The sequence below is a fragment of the Anguilla anguilla genome, chromosome 13 (genome assembly GCF_013347855.1).
Source record: "Anguilla anguilla isolate fAngAng1 chromosome 13, fAngAng1.pri, whole genome shotgun sequence".
In the NCBI taxonomy this organism is placed as follows: domain Eukaryota; kingdom Metazoa; phylum Chordata; class Actinopteri; order Anguilliformes; family Anguillidae; genus Anguilla; species Anguilla anguilla.
In genome coordinates, this window is record NC_049213.1 from 11456592 (window position 1) to 11478536 (window position 21945).

General features: G+C 44.8%; 3 protein-coding genes across 4 annotated transcripts; all 3 read right to left on the reverse strand.

Moving 5' to 3' along the window:
* Positions 1 to 1021: 1021 nt before the first annotated feature.
* si:ch211-159e12.5 lies at positions 1022 to 8574 on the reverse strand. Of its 2 annotated transcripts, none has more exons than XM_035386809.1 (3): positions 7589 to 8574; positions 6490 to 6602; positions 1022 to 5700 (listed from the first exon to the last, which is right to left on the reverse strand). In XM_035386809.1, exons 2-3 carry the CDS (start codon positions 6570 to 6572, stop codon positions 1218 to 1220), a joined length of 4566 nt encoding a protein of 1521 aa, XP_035242700.1. In that variant the 5' UTR covers positions 6573 to 6602; positions 7589 to 8574; the 3' UTR covers positions 1022 to 1217. The 2 variants fall into 2 exon arrangements, with proteins under 2 accessions (XP_035242700.1, XP_035242699.1); XM_035386808.1 differs by lacking the exon at positions 7589 to 8574 and adding an exon at positions 7207 to 7310.
* A 117-nt stretch (positions 8575 to 8691) lies between these two features.
* Positions 8692 to 10684, reverse strand: LOC118210545 (EEF1A lysine methyltransferase 3-like). Its single transcript, XM_035386810.1, has 3 exons — positions 10118 to 10684; positions 9826 to 9931; positions 8692 to 9525 (listed from the first exon to the last, which is right to left on the reverse strand). Exons 1-3 carry the CDS (start codon positions 10280 to 10282, stop codon positions 9119 to 9121), a joined length of 678 nt encoding a protein of 225 aa, XP_035242701.1. The 5' UTR covers positions 10283 to 10684; the 3' UTR covers positions 8692 to 9118.
* A 1733-nt stretch (positions 10685 to 12417) lies between these two features.
* LOC118210837 (25-hydroxyvitamin D-1 alpha hydroxylase, mitochondrial) lies at positions 12418 to 19433 on the reverse strand. The gene is made up of 9 exons (XM_035387292.1): positions 19116 to 19433; positions 18017 to 18207; positions 17176 to 17372; positions 16538 to 16738; positions 15730 to 15893; positions 14907 to 15073; positions 14166 to 14247; positions 13704 to 13901; positions 12418 to 13253 (listed from the first exon to the last, which is right to left on the reverse strand). Exons 1-9 carry the CDS (start codon positions 19320 to 19322, stop codon positions 13140 to 13142), a joined length of 1521 nt encoding a protein of 506 aa, XP_035243183.1. The 5' UTR covers positions 19323 to 19433; the 3' UTR covers positions 12418 to 13139.
* Positions 19434 to 21945: the final 2512 nt, after the last annotated feature.

The following is a 21945-nucleotide window of genomic DNA, read 5'->3' on the forward strand; positions in this document are numbered from 1 at the left end:
GATATAGAATGCATATATTTTTCTTTATAAGAAAGAATAAAATAATTCTAAATTAAACAAACTCATAAAAATACCATAAATACAATGAAACAAGATAAATACATTATAGTCATAATAATAAATGTCTCATGAGCCTTGGTCTTTCCGTGATATCAGAATTTGACTCTATAACAGAATCATGTAGGTGATTTTTTCTTTTCTTTTTTGCAAAACGTCAGTTGGTCAGTTGTTCACTTGATATATATTTGGGTGACAAATTAAAGGAAAAACATGAATAAATGAGTGGAGAAACATAATGAATGCATATGCTTCCATACAGGTGTACTGCATGATACAATTAAGCAATTGACATCCTACCATGCTCTGTGGCATGCATAAAAATTCTGAGCAGGCCCAGGTGACCTTGATTTTGGATGAAGATGGCAAGAGGAAAAGATCTAAGTGACTTTGAAAAAGGGTTCATTATAAGGGCATGGATGGCAAGAGCTTCAGTCACAAATACAACTGAACTGGCTAGTGTCTCAATAGGAACAGTGACTAAAGTGACATCTGCATTTAGATCAATGGGAAAGACATCAGTAAGTAGATTAGGAAATTGCGGTCGAAAGCATACATTTGATTATCGTGATACTTGTGCCATAGCGTGATATGCAAGGAAAAACAGACGAACAGCTCTTCCTCAGGTGACTGGTAATGTCAATGCAGGACATGATCAGACTGTGTCAGCAAGAACAGTCCATTGACAACTAAATAGAGAGGGATATTATAGTATGGTTGCAGTGCATAAACCCCTCGTTACAATGACAAATGCACATTTGAGAGTTCAGTGGTGCAAAAACTATAGGCACTGATCTACATACCTCTTCTTTTTATAATATTAAAAGAAGAGGTATGATTCAAAGTACATGAAAATGCAAACATACCCTATGGGAAACTGACTAGATGGGTCACTTATAAACAAAATGTGTGCACATTTACAACAATTTCAATTTGGGAAAATCACACACATTCTTGCACAATCTGTGGAGACATATACTTTTATTATAATCAAAAATAGTAGCGTCAGAATTTAAATTTTATAACCTGCACTTTATGCACACCAATATCCACGGCTTTCGAAATGGAACAGAGCAGAACTATCCAGATACACAGCACACTGCAGACAAGTTAAAGGTTGGTGGCAATAGCTACTGATTGTGACAAACTGTGTCAATGTGTTACTTTTCCTCAAAATGTATGCTATCTGCTTCTTGCAAGTCTTGCACAGTGTCTTGGGTAGAGCGGTTGCCCTCCTCTTCAGGAGGCCAAATGTCTGCCTCATGCTGGTCTGTGATCTCAGCAGGCTCTTTCCCTTGTTGAGCCACTCCTGTTACAAACAAATCGCAAGCGAGCCCCGTCTCAGGTTCAGGTGCACTGTCTCTGTTCAGCATGGCACCTTTAGCATCATGGCACCCTATAGTGTGGCATGAGCAGTCTGCAATATCTTCCTCCATGTCTGCCCCTCCACCTTCAGGCGTACTGCAGGTGTTTCTCTCCATGTCGATTTTTTCATATCTGGCATCCTTATTCACATCCTTGTTCTCTGCCATGAGCCCAATGTCCCGATTACCTTTAGTTTGGTTAGTGTCACTGCAACACTCAACACTCCTTACGATCTCTACAGTAACACGTTTTTGCTTCCCCTCTTTCACATTACTATGCGCCATTGCACCCAGACATACAAGGTCCTCCATTTCTCCCTCACCACTGACAACAGAAACAAATTCTCCATCCTCACCCCTCCCCAGGTCTGTTTCAACTGTAGGCGTGTTGTCTGTTTCTCCAACCAGAGCTGTCTCATCTGAATCTCCAAAGCATTCCTTAGCATGACCGAGTTCAATCAAGGCTGATGTCTTCCCATAACTCTCAGTCTCTTCTGCCTCTGGTAATTCCTCTGAGCTACCACACATTTTATTCTCACAACTGAGCGATATTTGATTTATTTGCTTTGTTTCAATTTCCACTCTCATTTCATTGTCTTTCACCCCCTCCCCAATATCCTCACCTGTTCTCTCTTCCCCCTCTTTCTCCCTCCCCATAATCACAGTGTCCCTGGAGGTGTGGCTGTCAGAACTACTGCAGGACAATGTGTCATCATCCACTTGCCCACCTATCTCCTCCTCCCCTTGCCTTTCCTCTTGCAGCCCCACCCTTTCTCCTAATAGCTTAGTATCTGGCATCACTGTATTCCCTCGTCCTTCCAGAGCAGTGATTTCTTCTGATTGATCTATTGAGTTGTCAGTGGAATCCTCTTCCAATACCTCTTGATTCTGAGGTGCCATCAGTACTGTGCTCCGGTCTATTTCTCTCTTGCGTACCAGATCAATTGGTGCTTCCTTGACTTCTCCGTCCTCACCCACATTCTCTGGATTATCCCAGAGTTCCCCTCCCTCCTCCTCCTCATTCTCTGAGTCGGGGGCTGTGTGTCTGCGAATACGGTAGACGGCATCCCAGAGGGATTTAGGGTACTGAGGCTCCTCTCTCTGAATAGGAGACAGACTCTGGGGAGGAAGTAATGTTTCTACTGGTGTCTCAAGACTTTGGTGTTCAGAGTTTGAGAATACATCAAGGGGGAGAGAAGAACTGGAAGTACAGTGAGGAACAAAGGGAGAGAGAGGAGGAGAAGGAAAGTGGGTAAGTGAGTTAGAGTCCTGGGGATGGTTGGAGGAGCATACAGTGCACAACGGAGAGTGAGGTCTTGAAGAAGAGCAAGTGCATGAGGCAGACCTAGAGAGAGAACAACAGGAAGCAGTGTGTGAGAGAGGAGAGGGCACTTGCAACAGATCATTAGTGGGAGACCCAGACAGAGGCAAGGAGAAGCTGAGAGGAGGCATTAGAGTGGGAGTCTTAGGAGGTGTGTGTGGGGGAGAGTCAAAATAAGAAGGAGCCAGACAGAGGTTCTCAGAAAGTGATGGCAAACCATGACTGTCCTTCAAATGACTAGAGGCATCCTGGTTGACTTGAGAATCGAAAGATACCCTTTCCTCTGAGTTAGTCTCTTGCATGACGATGCCTTGTATTTCAGTGCAAATATCAGCCTTGTCCTCCACAGATGACTCATGCATGTCAGTATGTTGTATGGATTTCGGCTCTTCGACTTGGCTGCATCTCTCTTCCATTTCCATACCAGGGGTATTTTCCCCACCTAACTGCAGGTTCTCCTCTGCAGTGTCACTATCTTGCAAATAGTTCTGATCCTCATCTTGTTCTCCTTCATGTGTTGCTTCTGACCCTCGTTCCATGGAAGGTAGATCAGAAGAGGACTGTTGCATCTCACCAGTATCGTGTACTGCAGAATCAGGGGGTGGTTCCTTTGACTTTGTCTCTTCAACACTGGAGCCCAGGAGGGGAATCCCTAGGATCCTCACAGCCCTCTCCTCCAGGGTCTCATTAGCAGGAATCACTGGACTGAGCAAGCTGGAATTAGGGAATTCACTTGGTCCCTCTGCTTCAATGGCACTGATGCTGCTGGATACATCTGCCTCTGAAGGACTTTTATGCAGGAGAGTTACATTTTCTTCATTGTCTGGCTCTTGGGACTGCAACTCCTGTTTCCCTAACTCTCCCTCTGTTTCTTCCCAACTTTTTTGCGATAGGATGTCCTGTGGTAAAATATCTGATTCCTGTTCAGATGTGACAGCAGGGTTATTATTTATGATTCCTGTGTTGTTAAGAGGGCCAGGGTTTTGACTCTGAACTTCAGATGGATACTGGACATGCTCTTTTTTAGGGGGGGAGATGAACTCTGCTCTCACAATAACACAGGTGGCATCAATGATGAAAATGCCCCTGCTTCCATCAGATATGGCGTCTTCCTTGTGCTCCAGCATACTCTCCTCAGTGGTATAACCACATATAGTACTAGTTGAATCATCTTGATTATGGATCAGACCTCCAGCTGCCCCACTCTGTTGCTCCCAGCTCCCTTTAATGCATTGGCAGGTAGGATTAGTATTCACTTGAGCCACAAGACTAGGCTCCTTCCATAAAGGGAACTTAATTGAACCATGGGGTTGTTCCACTCTCTTGCCCATTTCAGGAGCTGCTCTAGCTTGAGGGCTCTTAGTCTTGGAACCTTCAGTGTCCTCAGTATTTACAAGGCTTTGGCAGTTTGTCTCCCTTGTCTGGTACCTTGGTCCAGTCTGAATAGCCCGAAATAGCTCCTCTCTGTGTGCAGCTTCCTGTTCATTCCCAGTGTAGGTGTGAACAGCCGGGGAGCTGGAGCTGCCGCTCATCTTTGGGAGAGGGGTCCATAAAGGAGGCGCTCTGCTTGAAGAGCTGAACTGATGCTGATCTGTGACTTTAGAGTCAATTTCATCTGCAAGCTGGAAGCCCGTGCTGCCTTCTCCACGACCCTCACTCCTCAGCACTCCTGTCTCTGAACCTGCTGTGCCAGTCAGGTTTGGAACACCGAACAATGGCAAAGAGATAGGCTGCAGTGGATCTTCGGGAGAGCTGGACAACCCGGCTAACCCACCAAGACGGGACACCAGGCAAAAGACTGTCTCTCGCCCTCTCTTCTTTCTTAGCTTAGCCTTAACACCTTTGCTGGCGTCAGGCAGGGTTTGCTCTTTAAGCTCAGGTGTGATCTCTGGCTGCCCTTGGTATGGTGACTGGGCAGTGCTATCCAGCAGAGGTTTTGGTGGAAGGGGAGAGCCATTCCTTGTCTTGTTATCACCATGTCCTTGTCTGTGATGGAGATCAAGCTGTTTCCTATTATTCCACTCTTCCATCCATGCCTCCTCTCCTTGCTGCCCCATCACGTCTCTATGACCTTCCTGTTTCACAGAAGCCACAAGCATGCCATAGTTACCCTCCTGTTCATGTTGTTGTACTAAATTTGGTTTGACATAACTCACGGTGTCTTTCATAGCATATTTATGAGGCTGCAGTGTTTCAAGCAGAGAGTAATGGGGAGCACTGTAGGGTGGAGGGGGATTGTATGATGGGGGTAGGCTTGACACCCTTTGCAGGTAACTGAGTTCATTCTCCTTGCGATTCTTCTCCCCCGACTTCTTGAGGAAAGGGGACTGAGGAGGTCTAAATGGAACTGCTGGTTGCCTTTCTTCCTCTTGTCTCCACCCTCTCATGGGAGAATTCCATGTTGGTGGAGGGTATGTGCTCTGGAGGTCCACACTGCCATCTCTACCCACCCACTGTGTGAGCCTTTCTCTCTCCTGCGCCTGCACCCTTTGGAACCCCTGAGCCCCCCACATTTCGGCCTCCATGCGCCTCTTCCTGGGCAACGAGTGACAGTAGCGGGAAGCCCAGGCCTCCAGTTCACGGTGGCTGCTGTCACTCATGCTCCTCTTGCAGTCTCTCCTGTAGCGAAAGGGGCTACACGGCTCCCACCTCCTCCCCCACCCCTCCCTTTGCACCCTCCTTTCCCTCTCCTGCTCTTTGTGTGCCCTCTCCATTTCCGCCCGCGCCCACTCCCTCTCTGCTCTCTCGCGTCCCTGCTGATTGCTGAAGCCTTGTGAGCGGGGCTGGCTGTCTAATGCAAAGGGGAAGTCGGACGGCTGTACGCCTGTCCTGTTGGTGTGATCCCGCAGAACCCAGCCAGTTCGAGAGCCGGGCGCTGTCCACCAGTTCATCTCACGGCTGAGATCTCTCTCGTACAAGGGCTGCTGGGAGTGTGGCGTGCGCTGCTTCTCTCGGTACCTGTGAAGAAACATCCAGAGAACATTTTCTCGCAGTCCAATTCTCAGGGCTGGGGTGTCGCAGAGTGCCTAATAGACTGGGCTCTAAACAGAATGATGGAAATTTGATTTATGGGTTAGGCACTATTGTTACAGCTTTGAATAAGACAGATACCCTGAATTGTCAGAAAAGATAAATAAGTTGACAGAACGTGGAAAGTGTGACCCATGTAACTCGCTCTGGTCCAGGGTGGCTGTCTACCAAACAAACAATGTAATTCTGAGGCAAATCAACGGGGCAAAGGCCAATAGGATTTAGGGGTGTTTATTTTCTTAACAACCAACCGCCAGCCTTCCAGGAGTCCAGATGATATTAATATTAATCAAATAAAAGTACTGGTTCCTAATTAATTTGGATAACAACTTTAAAAGTGAATACTAAGATCCATGGAAACTAAGAAACATGGTTTGTCATGTCTGATGAACATCAATCTCAAGAGAAATTACAAATATAAAAACTCATTAAAATATAGCATGTGTCACATTTGATTGAAGAAATGTTATGCCCATTTTTATATCATTTCCTGCTCACACAAAAATACATTAATAATTAAAACAATGTTTTTTTAAATCCTCCAAACGAGTACAAACATGCTATATTATCAGCGAATAAATAATATCAAATAAAAGACAGGCTGCTGTTGGTCGCTGAGGTAAAAACACACTGAACTGGATATATTTTTAAAGCTGTAATTTTACACGTTGGATTGTAGTGGGTCTATAGTCTTGAAGGAGCATTTGGAATACGTACACATGTGACAGGTTCTGCCCTGGAACAGTCCCATATTTAGAGTACAGAGACGGCTGCCTTTGGTTCCCTGTCCAGTACTCCATCACAGAAGCCTTGGAAACACAGCCTGCATTCTAGGACACAATAACCGCTCATATTTACATTGCTTAACAAATACATTTCGGCATTCATATTGCCCTGATGTTTAATGAGACATGCTGTGAAATTGTGAATTTAAAATACACCAAACAAATTGGAAAAGAAAAAAGTCTGTTTCGTGTGAAATGAAGCATTGGTTGACAGAGAAAACAAGGCAGGTTTTCATACCCCATCAAAAAAGAAAAGAAAAAAAGACTGCAGGTCCACAATTAATGCTGATACACAGAGTTCCCAAGACATAAAAGTAGGCACATTATTTAAGGAGAACCCATTTTGAAAGAGGTGTAATGAATTCTGAACTATGCATGCTACTTATGTATATGGTTTTCTTAGCAGGAAAACGGCTCAATTTAGTTTTAAAAACTTGAACAATATTCCCAATTCATCTAATCAAACAGCCAAGAACATACAGCTTCATGTTTTGGAACTACACGACAGCCCTTCATCATCCCACGGCTATCCAGCACGCTAAACACTTTCCTGCATAAACTACTATATCCATGATACAAGCAGACATCTTTTACTGAGAAAGTGTTGGTTAGCCTCCATTCAGCCAAGATCCCTGACACTCACACATACCTGTGTGCCGTATGCAGGTCTGGATGGTTATGTGTGTCCCTGCTCGCTGGGCGGTGGTGCTATCCAAACGCACTGGACAACAGTTGGTTTTAGAAAGAGGTAGCTTTTCAAACCCCTATCCTTGCACGCCCTATCACCCCCCCTCCCCTCCCCTCCCCTCCCGCTCCCCACCCCCTGCCCGGGCCTCCATCACTGGTAGAAGCCTCCCTTTTCAATTCTGAATGACCTATCAAAACAGTGCATGGGAATTCTTTAATTAAGTTAGGAGCGATCACTGTCCAGCTCTGGCTGCCACCCGGCACCTCCCTGTCACGACTGATGGGGCAGTGTAAACACCCCTCTCCACCGGGCTGCACAGGCATCACGCACAACATGTACTTACTTAATCCTCTTCGTTCCCTGTGGAACATAAGGCTGCGACTATCTGCTTCCAACTGGTCCTATCCTGTGCAGCATGTTGTGCCTCGCCCCAAACATGTGCAAACACACATTCGCTCCCTAAATGTGACACAGCAGTTAAATAAAACTGACAGCAGGTCTTTAGTGCATAATCAGCACTTTTTCCCACTCTTTTGTCTGGAGCCACACAGTCCATCCGCATTGACTTTAGTCTGCTGTTCGATGTCACATTACGTGATCAGAAACATGGCAGGAGAGGGACAAGGGGGACGATGAACTCAGACCATGAGAAGCGAGGGTACAGAACAGGGTTGCCAGGTTTGGAGCCATTTTCTCCAACAAACTCACAGAACTGTTACCGAGTTTGCTCTGATTTTTTAGAACTGAAAGGCCGGTAGGCATTTTTGCATAAACACAGTGAAGATTAACGCTTTCCCGAACAGTTTTGTGTTTCCTTAAAAATTGGTTTGTTTTACAATGCCAACAGTTTTTTGGGAACTTTTCCCACAGCAAGTGCAGTTCAAAGCACTTCAGATTTTGTATTTATTTTTGCTACATGATGTCATAGTTTTGGCTTCTTTTGCAGACATGACAGATCACATCATGTCAGAGGGAGACTATGAAATCAGAGGGACGGGGAGTCAGATTCCATTGAGCTGCTGCAGAAGATGTTGAATTCAACAAGTTTTCTGTCACCGGTATTCTTGTCCATTTGGCTGTAGAGCCAAGTGAAGCAAAATCGCCTCTCAAAAAAAGTATATACTAATTTCTAAGGCCACATTAATCGTAACACAGGAGTTCTGGTTGTACAGAGTGCTTGTGGGCCTGAGGGGGCAGTAATGGGAGGTGGGTGTGGGGGTTGGGGTTGGGGGGGGGGTGGTGGTGGAATTGGGATATAGATAGGAATCTGTTGTTTTGCTGGGTGAGCTCAGGGGAGCGCTAGTTTTCCTTTCTTTGAAACTCTCCAGCGGAACAAACAGGATTTTCTCTCTCAACAGAAAGTCTGCACATCAGCAAAGAGCGGTCGACACAGATAACAGGTCAGGAGGGAGGGTAGAAACGATAGGCGCTGACAAAACTCGGCGGTTGGAAATAGCAGCAATATCGTTTACTCAATTCTTTTTTGTTCATTCCTTCATTTTACATTTAAAAAGACACTCAAAACACTTTGAAATTAAAACAGATCAAACTGAATCCCTGTAACATACCGCACAAAATGTTTTTTTTTAAAAGCCAAAAAGTTCTGATCATAACAATTTTCATCTTTATCAGTGAAATACGAAGTACAAATTGAAAGTGTCCAATTGTTTCACAAATCCAAAAAATCAGAAAAACCTTAAAACTCAGGACCTCACGGCCTACAGAATATTTCTCTCTGGCCCTGAGGGCCTGTAAGGTCACACAACCCACATAAAAAAAATACTTTTATTTCTCTCTTCTGTCACTTAGTGCTCACACACGTTATCCCAATGTGTCACACTACAGTGTCTATGAACTTGAACATCTCTCTCTCTCATTGCATCTGTTCCTTTCTCCTCAGAGTAGCATGGTAGAGGCTTATATTTTGGGCAGGATCACAACACTGAATCTGCGTGTCGAATCGCTGGGGCAGGATGTCGTCGTAGAAGCCTGGCGTCCCGTGCTCCCTGCGCATCTTGGACGACAGGTACACCACTGCCCCCTCCTGGCACAGGTGTGTGAGGGTGTCCATCAAGAGAGGGTATGTGTCTGACAAGTACACAATGTCGGCACCCAAAACTAAATCCCAGTCTGAGGGGAACTGCTCCTGATCCAGGCCCCAGGAGAGGGGGAGGACAGTGGGTGTGACGGAGGGCCACCCTGACGGGGGCCTGTTCGCGGAGACATTTTTCTGCAGCTGAGGAAGTGCATGGGGGAGGTCAGTCAAGGTCACTTCAGCTCCTAAATGTGGAAAAATGAAGACACCACCCAAGTAAATGAATAGCTCCTAGCACAGAGTTTATATGCACAATTAACTATTGATAGGGTTTCTGGTTACAAAAGAACAGGCACATTCGATTGACACTAAAATTTAATTGACAATAAAAGTTTTCGCAAAGTTAGGGAGGACTCGTCAATCACGCCATGGTTGTAAAACTGAAGGAGAGATTCTCAATGAGTCCTGCAGACGTTGTTACCTTCAACTCACACAACGTTGGCGGCCTCTGCTGGACAAAAACAGAACTAAAAGCTTCAACTTACCTAATCGTGCGGCCAAAATACCAACAATGCCAGTGCCAGCCCCCAACTCAATGACTCGCTTTCCCTTCAGGTCGAGTTTTTCCAAGTACCGACACAGGTAAAGTGCCTTTAAGAAAGATACATACACAGAAAGAATAGTTTAGCTCTCTTTAGGACATTAATCTACTTATGGAATTAATTACATATTTTGTTTTAATAACAATGTAATGTGTATGGCACTAACATAAAGCTTGAATCTGACAGCTGGTACTACAAACATTTCCCTGTAGGCAATAATATCTGGTACACTCACAGCGTCCCACACTTGCGCAGCCACGCCGAGATTAGCGCTGAAAACCTGGCTGATCTTTAACTCCTCACTGCTGAATCTGTAATTGACCTCTTCAGAGAACGCATCCGCAAACAACTCGTCACCCAAATGAAAGGGATATCCCTCTTGTTCACCATCGAAACTCATTGCAGCAAAAATGATAAACTTAAAGTTTACACGAACGTCCGAAAATGCTAAATGGAGCAATGCAGTTTGACATCGACGCCTATCACTAACTGCTTAAAACAAGTTAGCCAGCTAGCTATTTAGCGCGGTTGGACACGTTTTCTTCACAATTCTGGCTATGTCTGGCGTCGCAGAATACAGAAGCCTACGGCAAACTGTCTTAGAAACAAACTCTGAGTCCGTGTACTGCAGGCATAAATTCTTTTTAAATTTCTTCACGCGTGCTCCGGCCCGACTGCGCAATTCTTTATACCTCCACGCTGGCAGCACATTGCTAGCTGCGAAGATGTTGGTAACATGTAGTTAGCTTCATGTTGATGACGTCATCTGAAAGAATATCTTTTCCTGCTTTAATTAACGCACAAACAGTAAAGAAATCACAATGGCGATAAATCGTAGCTAATGTCTTCTAAATTAGATCATTTTTAAATAAGACAAAATGTGGTTGCAAAAGTAATATAATGGCTAATGGTGACGTTAGATTTTGAAATAACGTTGTGGATCACTTTCTAAACCGTAGGGGCCTTTATTAAACATAATTATTTAAATAACTGTGGTGCGTTCTTATTTCTATTCAAACCAGCTGATTCGAATTCAGAGTAGAATTTTGTGTTATAGGATATATGTGTAGGCTACAGCGGTCGTTGATTTAAATCTCATAGTTTGTCAATACCATCAGTACTTAGTCAAAATCTGAAGATCCATACTTGAAACCCCAAACATAAATTCGGTTGTTAGCTTACCCGTGTTACTAATATGCTACACTGGTAATTAACAACTTAATTCTTAAGAACAGACTGCCGCAGGAGAATTTGCTTAAATCGCTCATCCGCACCTCCTACACTGAGTGACAGCTGTGTTTTGTCACGCTGGGTGGGAGTGGGAACGCTGGCCCTGGCTGTTAAACATGCCAGAATGACCCTTGAATTGTTGCCCAGCTTTTGCTATTTGGCCTACTTCGCAAAACCTGCCTTGCATCGCCCTTCCTCCTCCTCCTCCTCCTCCTCCTCCTCCTTTGCAACCCACTACATATCCTTTCACACCGTGTCACGTGCACCGCGGTCTGTTTACAAAATAGGCTGATCCCCGAGTCAGGACACGCAGACAGCGTGGCTGCGCGTGCCAAAGTCCAGCTCACGTCTCAGGTCAGACCTCGTTCTCAAGGCGTATGAAAAAAATGAAACATTAGCTGGACAGCTTTATCCGCTTTACAAATCTGCATGAAGCATAGGGCAGCCCTGCAAAAATACATGCAAGCAATTATTGTAATTCTTATCTCCAAAAGCAAATATGATTATAGTAGAGAAATAATGCAAGATATCAAATCGACCTATGAAATATTCTTCATCACGTGGGTTGAAGTTACGGTGCATATGACTATGTGGCCCAAGGCTTTAGGAAAGAAAACTATGGCCTTCGATGAATGAGCAAGCCACGCAAAAGCATACAGTGAGGAATGAGCACTACAGTTACAGGTTGGGAACTAATCAGAACCAGGGGTCATCACCGTGTTCGTGGCGGACTTTTTGTTCAAAATGCGATTTTTACCACTTTTTTTCCCAATCAATTTTTTTTTTTTTTTGCCACAGACACAGACAAGTCTTGCCACGGACACGTTTGTCCGTGTACGGACACGTTGATGACCCGTGGTCAGAACGTTGACTGCAAACTAATGGATTAAACGCCTCTGGCAAATGAAGGTTGGAATAACTAATGGTATATTGCAGTGGTCGCTCTAGTCAGCAGGTCTGACCGCAGGTAAGCCAGGTCACAAGATATACTGACCACAGCCGGAACTTTCCCTTTACATGGGCGGACTCTAGTCTTGCTAACATGCCTTCACCCCACAGTGGTAAATTCACATGGGTCTGGACATGAGCGGTAATGGGAAGGGGCTAGGCGGTGAGTCAAACTGTCTCATCTGCCACCTCCCCTCCCAGAACACCTGGCGGCATTTGGGTCAGGCCTCCGCAGAAGCCATGTTCCCAGAAGGCTGTGGAGCTGCTCTCTAATTTTCAGGTCACATGTTTGATTTAGAAAACAAACAGCAGCCCAAAGGTGGGTTACATCACCCTCCCTAAAGAAACACAACCATGGAGAGTTTTCATATTTTATTAAAATCAAGAGAAGTACACAGACCCACATATGCGCACGCGCACACACACAAACACACGCTTTATTCAAAATAAAGAATACTTTATAAACATTTGTAACAATACGACATCATCTTGAGAACTTTATGAATTTGCTGGTTTAAAATATTGTCTTCATGTCTTAAATTAGATTTTTTATAGTCAGCTTTACAGCTTACCATTTACCATTGCTCTGTGGTTTTACCAATTCTAAAGAGTTGCTAAACAGCACAGACAAAAACACTGTCCTGAAAATATCTCACTAGGCTTTGTCTCATAAATGCATTCATACATAAATACAAACATAATAATTTAAAACAAGATTGTTCTTAAAAGGCATGGCACACTAGTGATGATTTTGAAACCTCATTCTCCATTTTGTCAGTCAGGGTGTTTTTAGTGGTTCATTGTTTCCTGGAGATCACAGTCACTGTCCCCTCATGACACAGAGCACAGCCTCTGATAATTGTTACAGACTGCCCGCGTGCTGAACATGGCCCACAATGCACTGCAGAAAGTAAGTGGTTCCAATTGCTGAGGTTGAGGTGAGGCCCGCCCACCCGAATGACCAGCTTCCTGCCCTGCTGCTCAGGGGCAGTGTGTTCGGTTCTCCGGTCAGCGTGACCCTTGTCTCTGCACGTGGGAGGCTGGCGCAGTCCTCTGACGACCGCGGTCGACCCGCGCGGTCAGCGTTTGATGAACTGCAGGTTGATTTCGGTCTGCGGCACCAGCAGCGTTCTGGTCATGGGGCGGACCGCCTCGGCGTCCGGGTCGGGCCTCACTTCGAAATGGATCAGGATCTGACGGGACAGAGCGACACGGAAACAGAACTGAGCCGCGAGCCCAGAACTCCGGGCCGTGTGAGCGAACACGTTTCGCTTTCTTTCTTTATTTATTTATTTAATGTTTATTTGATAGGGACAGATACATTTATAGCATATGGTAATTTCCCATGCTTGTCCCTAGATGGGCTTTTCAAACACACACACACATACAGCACAAAATCATATAATCATAAAATACATACAATAAACTACTAGAGCATTATTATGCACATTAAAATTGAGTAAAGATATCATAAAATTTGATGAAAACCTAGCAATTCATAATCACATATGCTTACACGACTGAGTGCACTTTAAAAATTGCTTCAGTTTATACTTAAAATGCTCAAAATTATGGTCGGTTTTAAACTGTTGTACAGCGCGTGCCCGGATGGGTACAGCGCGTGCCCGGACGGGTACACATACTTGCGCCAGCGCCAAGTAGAGCTCCAGCTCGGCTATCCGGCGCCCGATGCAGCTGCGCTTGCCCACGCCAAAGGGCACCGAGGCGTAGGGGTGGTGCCCCTGGTCCCGCCGCAGCCAGCGCTGGGGCAGGAACTCGTCCGGGTTCGAGAACATCTTCTCGTCCCGGGACGTCGCGTAGTGGCACAAAGTAATCAGGGTCTGAGGAAAGGGATGATGGGAAGAAGAGAGTGAGAGATAGAGAGAGAGAGAGAACTTGAAATTATCCCTCTGAATGACTTCAAGCCACGCATATTTCTTCAAGCCCTTCCCAGACAACTGATTTTGTGCTCTGCTAACTTCAGTGGGATTGACAACCAAGCCACTTTTATCATGTAATGTAGCATTTTCACACCGAGTCTGTGCGGGTCAGTCATGTTGTGCGCTCATCCTTCTATGAGAAGGAATAAAAAAAGGAGAACTCACACTTTTTGGAATGAGGTAACCTCCCACTTGGATGTCTCTGTCGGTAATGACTCGGCCATTGCCAGGGATGACTGGATAAAGTCTGGAACAGACAGCAGCAGCCCACTGTGAATACATGCACTACCGGAACTGGACTACAGATGGCACCACTGGGTCACACGTTCAAAGGGACAGAGACGCTGTCCCTCCATCAGGTATATGCTACACCAATAACCTAATCTATTTGCAATGCCTTTATTGTGTTAAATCTGCTTTGTTATGTGTGAGGTCTGTAATTTCACTTATGATCACAAACAGGAACTAAAATAAGTGGTTTTCAGCGGTAACAGCTCTGAATTGTGCATCTAGGCAATTTGCTATTTATGACATAAGAAATTTCTTTTTTTCTAGTTGATTCATTTGGATGTAGTCATCTGACACAGTTTATTAATTTAGTAATTTACCTTATCAAATGACACTAATTTAAAAAAATGTAACTTTACAATAATATAACAAAAACGTGCCAGGCAGCAAACTATTTTCTGCTGTCTAGCTAAGTCAATAGTGCATGTATTATACACCTCCAACACATAGACAGCACAGCCTAGCCGGTGGACTGGAAAACAACGTAAGCTTGCATTGCACTCTTTCAAACTGACGAGGATGCAGGTGGGTTTGCACTCACTCAAGGGGGATTTTAAAAAAACATCAGAAGAGAGGGAAGAGAATAGGGATTTCGGGAAAGCCGGAGGACGGCCTCACCTGAGCACCTCCTTCACCACGGCCTTCAGCAGGGGCATCTGAGCTACGTCCGCGGCCCCCGGGACCTCCCGGCCTCTCAGAACCCCGAGAACCTCGTCCCGCAGGGCCGCCTGCACCCCCTGGTGCCGGGCGAGCTCGTACAGCGACCAGGACATGGTGCCGGAGATCTGAGACCAGGCGGAAAGGGAACGGTCAATTTAAGGGGGGCTTCCACAACAGGGCTTTCACAACAACAGCAGGTCATATTCCATTAGTCATTAGTCAATGCAGCTACGTGTCGCCCACTGTTACTGTGCAACTTATTCTCCCTTCTCCGTTTGGTTTCCATGGTTGGTTTGATTTCAGTTCAGTATCGTTTCAGATTTTTGAACCTGCTAAGTAAGATCCCTTTAGTTAATCAATTTATGATAGATTTAAGTCTTACACCTGCCCCAAAATCCTTTGCAAGTGTAGGTCCAGCATGGACACAATTTAACTCATTGTAACCACAGAAATTAATTGTCATGGAAAACTGGTTTGGGACCTGTGTAGGTCCCCAAGAGGTTACCTACTGCAGGCTGCCTGAAAACTAAGTTAACTATGCCGACAGCTCTGTTCCTAAGGGGAAGTAATAGCCCTGACAAAAGCAGCCCAATACATTTAGCCGCAGAAAGTTTGTTTGACTCGATTTTACCTTAACACATTATTTGCCTTTGCTTACAACCACTGGCTATTGGGTATTACTCATCTTCAAATTAGACAGTAACTCTCGAACCTGCAGGATTACTGTGACTGATGCCCACGGGTCAGAGCAAATGAAATGAAGGAGAGGATCGACCCTCACCGTGTCCACCCCGGCTAGCAGAAGCTCTGTCACATTACTGTACACGGTCTTCAGCGGCAGGCCTTGCTGTGACAGGTAGTATGTCAGATACCGCCCCTCCACTTCCTCTCCCCGGGCCAGCCTTTCGGCCTCCTCCTGCAGACGCTGGTCAATGTGGCCCTTTGCTAGAGAGAGAGAGACATAAGATTGTTTGTTAGTGAGGTTTAAAATACAGTATGATATTGGGTGATATGCTGGACTCCCAGCAACAGTCAGCACTGGCATGGACAGGATTTGGTTCCAAACAGTGAGCTACATCATTGCACCAGGGACTAGTGCTTTAACCAGATGTGTCACATGGGAGCGCCACATATACTGTATATCATTGTAGTATCATAGATCTACCATGCTAGACTATGTCATAAAGTTAGTGTGTTGAGCATTACTGACTGGTCAGCTAAATTAACTCATATAATATGTGCTAGCTTTCACACCACTCCATTTCTATGGTTTTTCTCCCTTTTTTCCTCTTTTCTCACTGGTCATAACATATCTAACATCTACAGCAAGCAACTTTTCCAAGAGGGTTGAAAATGTTGTCTATGTGTACTTTAAGCACTGAGGACAACTTCTTATCAAATCTGATCTTATCACAGAATCCAGATTATGGCACTTCCTTCTAGGGGTAGGGGTTAGATTCGCTCAGGTCTCACATCACACCGCATCATACCGAGGGCAAGCAGCAGCATAATTCTGTTACCCGTATTGGGGTTCTATGTGAAAGTGCCCTTTGCAGATAGTTGGTATGGCAGCCGCAGTGTGGGCTCACCGAATTGGAACATGTAGTCCCAGCACTGGCAGAAGGTGTCCCAGGGCCTGGTGAAGATGCGGTGGAGCCAGCCGGGCATGGCCATGGTGAGGAGGGTCATGACGAACATGGTGTTTATGGACTGGATGAAGCGCTCCGTCTCCGGGGGGACCTGCGCGTCCAGGCAGCCAATCCGCGACTCGAACAGCACGGAGGAAATACCTGCGGAAAGCTGACTGGTTAGTGCCCCTCAACAGTACCTCAGTGGAACTACTGTGGCACACTGCCCAGGTTATTGGCTGAAGGATGACCAATGACAGTGGGGTTGAGACAAATCACAAGATATGGGAAAATTACATAATTGTACCTTGAGGAGTCCAGTGAGTGAGGTTGTAAGGTTGGTTAGTATGATGCGTTGCTCACGTCCAATAAACGGTATCAGGTTTGTTTTTATCATGGCACTTATAGCCACCACTTCCTGAATGTGCCTAATACATTCTACACTCCAAAATGTGTGCCCCCCCCCCCCCCCCCAATGAGGTTTCCAGCACCCCCCTTGGAGGAACCAGCACACATTCCAGACCACGTGGGCGCAAGGTGGCGCAGTGCGGGCGTCAGACGACGGGCGCGGGCGCGAGCACGGGCGCGGTGGCGCTCACCCTCCAGGCCGAAGCGGTACAGCTCGGTGGCGATGTCGCGGACGAGGCCGCGGGGGCTCTGCTGGCTGCGCAGCTGCAGCTTGGCCAGGAGGTCGGACACCACGCCGTTCAGGATGCCGTCGTACGCCTCCACCGCGCGCGGACGCAGCATGTGCTTGGCCAGGAGGCTGCGCACCGCCTGCCACTCCTCCCCCTCCCTGCGCGGAGACGCACAGACATCGCACACACAGCCTTCTGATCATTAGGATCCTTTTGTTCATCTGAGCATTTTAAATAATATGCCAGTTATTTACTTCATATGTCATGTTATGTCATTATGCTCTGGGATAACCGTCCTGCTAATTAAGCTCGATTGAACCGAATTGAGAGACAGACAGACAGACAGAGTCTGACATTATCCCTCTGACTGATTGTAAAGACGATGTAAACCAGATTTTTTTCTCCACAAATGCCAGCCAGGCCCTGCAGCCCAGACATCACAGATTGGAGGCTCGTCTATGCATTAGCCAGTCAACTAGGAGTCTGCTGTGGCAGAACATAATTGGCTTTGTCCTGCTAGGGGAACAGTGGATCCAAGTAGATCAGAGTAACGGTTACATTGGTTCCTCCCAACAACAAATGATGGCAGAGACCCTAGGGGTGTAACGAGCTGGATACTCTCTAGTTCGTTGATAATGAGTGTTAATGGTTTGTGTAAATAGGAATTTACAGAGCATGTAAATGTGCAAAGTGGAGACGCACTGAATGTGGGAGTTTTTGCGCAAAGCTGGCAGTTACAGGACGCGTGAACGTTTGCGTGGCGCACGCAGGAGCGGTTTTGTTTCGGGCACCAGGCACTCACGACGTGAGCAGCCCGTAGCCGTGTCCGCGGAGCTGGCGGTAGTCCTTCCAGGAGGAGAGGTCCGAGCGCATGGGGTGCTGCCCTTCCTGCCGCAGGACCTGCTCGATCAGCGCCGGGTCCGCCACGTGGACCGTCAGGATCGGCCCGAAACTGGCCTTCCACACCGGCCCGTACCGCTTGCGCCCCTCCAGCTGTGGAGGAATCACTGCAAGAATCAGCTGCCGCTTCCCCCAGACTCACAAACACAAATACAAAATGGAACGCATATAGGAAGCAATATGAATCCAACCTTACACTCATATTGATTCACAAAATTACATCAATGACTCTGTGTGTGTGTGTGTGTGTGTGTGTGTGTGAAAGGAAGAGTATTTCATAATCTCAATATGACCCATGTCGGGAGCCGGTTCAGCCTTGCTGCTTGCACATTAATCACATTAATTGACTTCCTGACTCGAACCCTGTTCTCTCTTCATCACCAGGGTATTCATGCATGACACCCTTGGGGAAAAAATACCAGGGGAAACCACGTCCTACAGTTAATGATGGGTGGAGCATTTATGAGGAATGTTTTAAGTTACTTTAAGCACTATTATTACATCCAGTGCTGGATAATGTAATGTTTTAATCTTCGGTCATTAGTATTAGTTCTTAATAATAAAGAAGATAATTTATGTAACGTGTAAGAGGGGGGCCCTTAACACACCCTTCCAAAGCATCATCTACACAGTGTAAACATGTTAAATGATTTGTGCAAAATGAAAAACACATGAAAATGAGCAGAAGGGAATCCCAAGATGTAATAACTGCTAAAACAGCAAAATAAATAAATAAATAAATAAATAAATAAAAACTCACAACTGCACATTCACAGCTGTTACAGTTACATCACGCTTCTAGTCAGAACAAATCCTCTTTAAAAAAACTTCCACTGTCATCATTGCCAAGAGCTAACTAACTGCATTGACTGAGACACACTATAATTCAGTTCCAGTGACTTGTTTTTCTAAACTATGAATATATTATTTATTAGATTGAAATGTGATTAAGGGTCACAAAACGAAAAAGCAGGAATTGCTTTAAAAATCTGTTCTCCTACCTGAAGTTCGTGGAGGCGAGATAACCCCCGTTTAGCGAAAAGGTCCCAAGCGAAACTGCAAACAGAGGGTCCGGGCATCTCTTCCAGACTTTTCACCTGATGCGTCTCGGCGCGCTTAGGGGAAGCCGCGCTTTCAAGCCACTTCTCCACCCACTTTATCAGAGGCGAGGCACTTCGCCCTGAAACTCGGAGAGCTTGCTGCAACATATTTCTGATAAACCTCGTACACAAACACCAAGACTCATGTTGTATTGGGGTTCCCGTACAGTATTTATAATGCTCCGAGGTAGTTGTTTTATGACACTCCTGACACTACATGGGCTAATTGATCATATTCAGCCAATAGCAGGGCGTCTTCCAATTCACTCCGCCTAACAGCGACGATAGGGTGAAATGCGCGTGGACTAAGAAGGTGTGTCCAATCAGAACACAGAAGGGCGACCAACCCACAGAGCTGCACACGTGGAGTGTGAAATCATCAACTTTTCCGATCATTTTGAAAATACAAGGCACAATGCAGCGTGTCAACAGAATGCAACCGCTCAAGGTTATGCTTTACAGCAGTCATGGTAATGTATTTGCAATTTAGCTCCACGGCAAAGTACTAGCTGAATACTGGACACATAACATTATGTTACGTTCAAACGGTTAAACCTAACAATTAATGTATCATAAATTGTGTTGAAGAAGGCCCAAAATAACGCACCTTTGTACTTTTCTTAAGTTTCATTCCACTTAGTCGAACAGGATTCGGTTCCTATTTAAAGGTTGTTAGAAAGTAACGACAGTTTCTAAACAGCAAATCCCATCCAGCTGTCTGTCTTAATCCCTACCGTCCTGTAGACGCGCTTGGTTGCATGAATCAGCGACGCGTGGATTTTGTGATCTTTACGCACCGTGATGTGGAGCAGATATACGCCGAGGTTTTTGTGCAGTGTGTCCCCCAAATTTACCTACGCCTATGGGATCAGATAATGTATCTCATTGTGTTCGCACTAGCCTATATTAATCAATCAGGTGATTTAAATATCATGAAAAAATGTTTTTAAATTTTTATTTATTTATTAATTACGCCTTATTTGTTTAGAGGGATTATTTACACTCTTAAACCACATAAAGGATAAAAGTCCCATATTTACATTCTGCTATGATGCAAACGATTACATAAAGAGGTTTTTTAAAACTGTTCAAATGAAAAACTGAGGTGAATCAATAGTTTCCTAACTGGTGAAAGTGTACACACGGTAACGAAAACTAGCCATTTGGTAGATAGGCTTATGAAAATTCAAAGACAAAGCAAATGGTAATGAACCAAATCTGCACTGCGTTAATAATTTTAAAGAAAAAATTCTGAAAGAACTCAAAAACATATGTTTCACAACCTAATTAGGAGCCCATTGTTTTAGTTCAGTCTTTAAGTTGATCAGTTACAAAATTTAGTCACTTGTGTCTATATAATTGTTGGCAATATAGCATAATAAGCACAATGTGAATATGGGTCTTTTGTTCTTAGTGACATGCCTAGCCATTTGTAACATAATGGGTCTTAACAGGGTAAATAATTCCTCCATTAAAGTACTGAATGAAGAAAAAATTAACAGCTTCTTAAAATTCTGAGATGGCAAATGTGGTTGCAACGAGAACCAACAAACACAGTGGTCCCCCAGTTGGAGAACCACTGACATAAGCTTTATGAAAACGTTCAGTGATAAAGTAATACATGGTTCTAATGAAGACAGTAAAGTAGAAAACATTGACAGTGACAAAAACATTTACAGCGCTGACCTCAAAGGCTTACTTGTGCCTACTAATATGTCAATACAACCTATGAATTACACATAATTAATTACTGTACTATTAGTTGTTTTCATAGTCTATTCCAAATATATTAATGTGTAATGGCAATGATCCTTTTATGTGGTGGCAATTTAAAAATGCGAACAAATGAGCAGTGTCTTATATAATGGGATGTTTCTGGAGTTAATGGCTTGAAATGAAAACTTTGCTGACTCAAAATTTTTTGGAGGCTCGCCCTTTGTTCAAATAGATGAAAAAAGGGAGAAAGTCCTGACCCGATTCCGACTGATCTGGAAAGCTGCCAAAACTGTCTGTGTGTACAATGAAGTAATACCAACAATACCTAGAATTTGGTTTTAGTTCACAAAATTTTTCAGAGTCCAAAAGATAGACGGACAGCTCGGGTTATACTGGGAAGTGTGGATTTTCTGTAAACGACATATATTTAAATACGCTGGCGGGCACTGGTGTGCTGATGCAGATCATGTAGACCAGGAGCACCCACACTGTTTAGGCTTGCAATCTACTTTTCTCATGGTCAGCACAGTGTGATCAACCAAGTACCAGTATACCTTTCGACCCGACGAGGGATGCGCAAATTCATTACAAACTGCCTGTAAATTTCTCCCACCAGTTACTAGGACCGGACATTACAAGCCCGTAGCCTAAGTAACTAAATTAGCATCTACTAATAGCAAACTGAACGTAGCTTTTTACTTTGTCTGATCTGCACTTAAAAAAATGAACTGTTGCATGCAATATTAGGTAGGCTGTGACAAACTGATTAAGTCGAAGATGTCACATATATGGAATATAATTGCATGCAACCACTCTATTATTTTGAGTAAATCTAAGTAATCTTTATTAAGTAAATCCAATGGTTTATTTTTCGCATCTACTAAATAACCACTATCCAACATTTTTTGAGCATAGTAGCGTTCTGTATATCTAGTGTTGGGCAGAGCTGTTAGCATAGCTACATTTTCCAGTAGCCTTATCATGTAGTTCAACTATTTCCAAAATCAAGTACAAT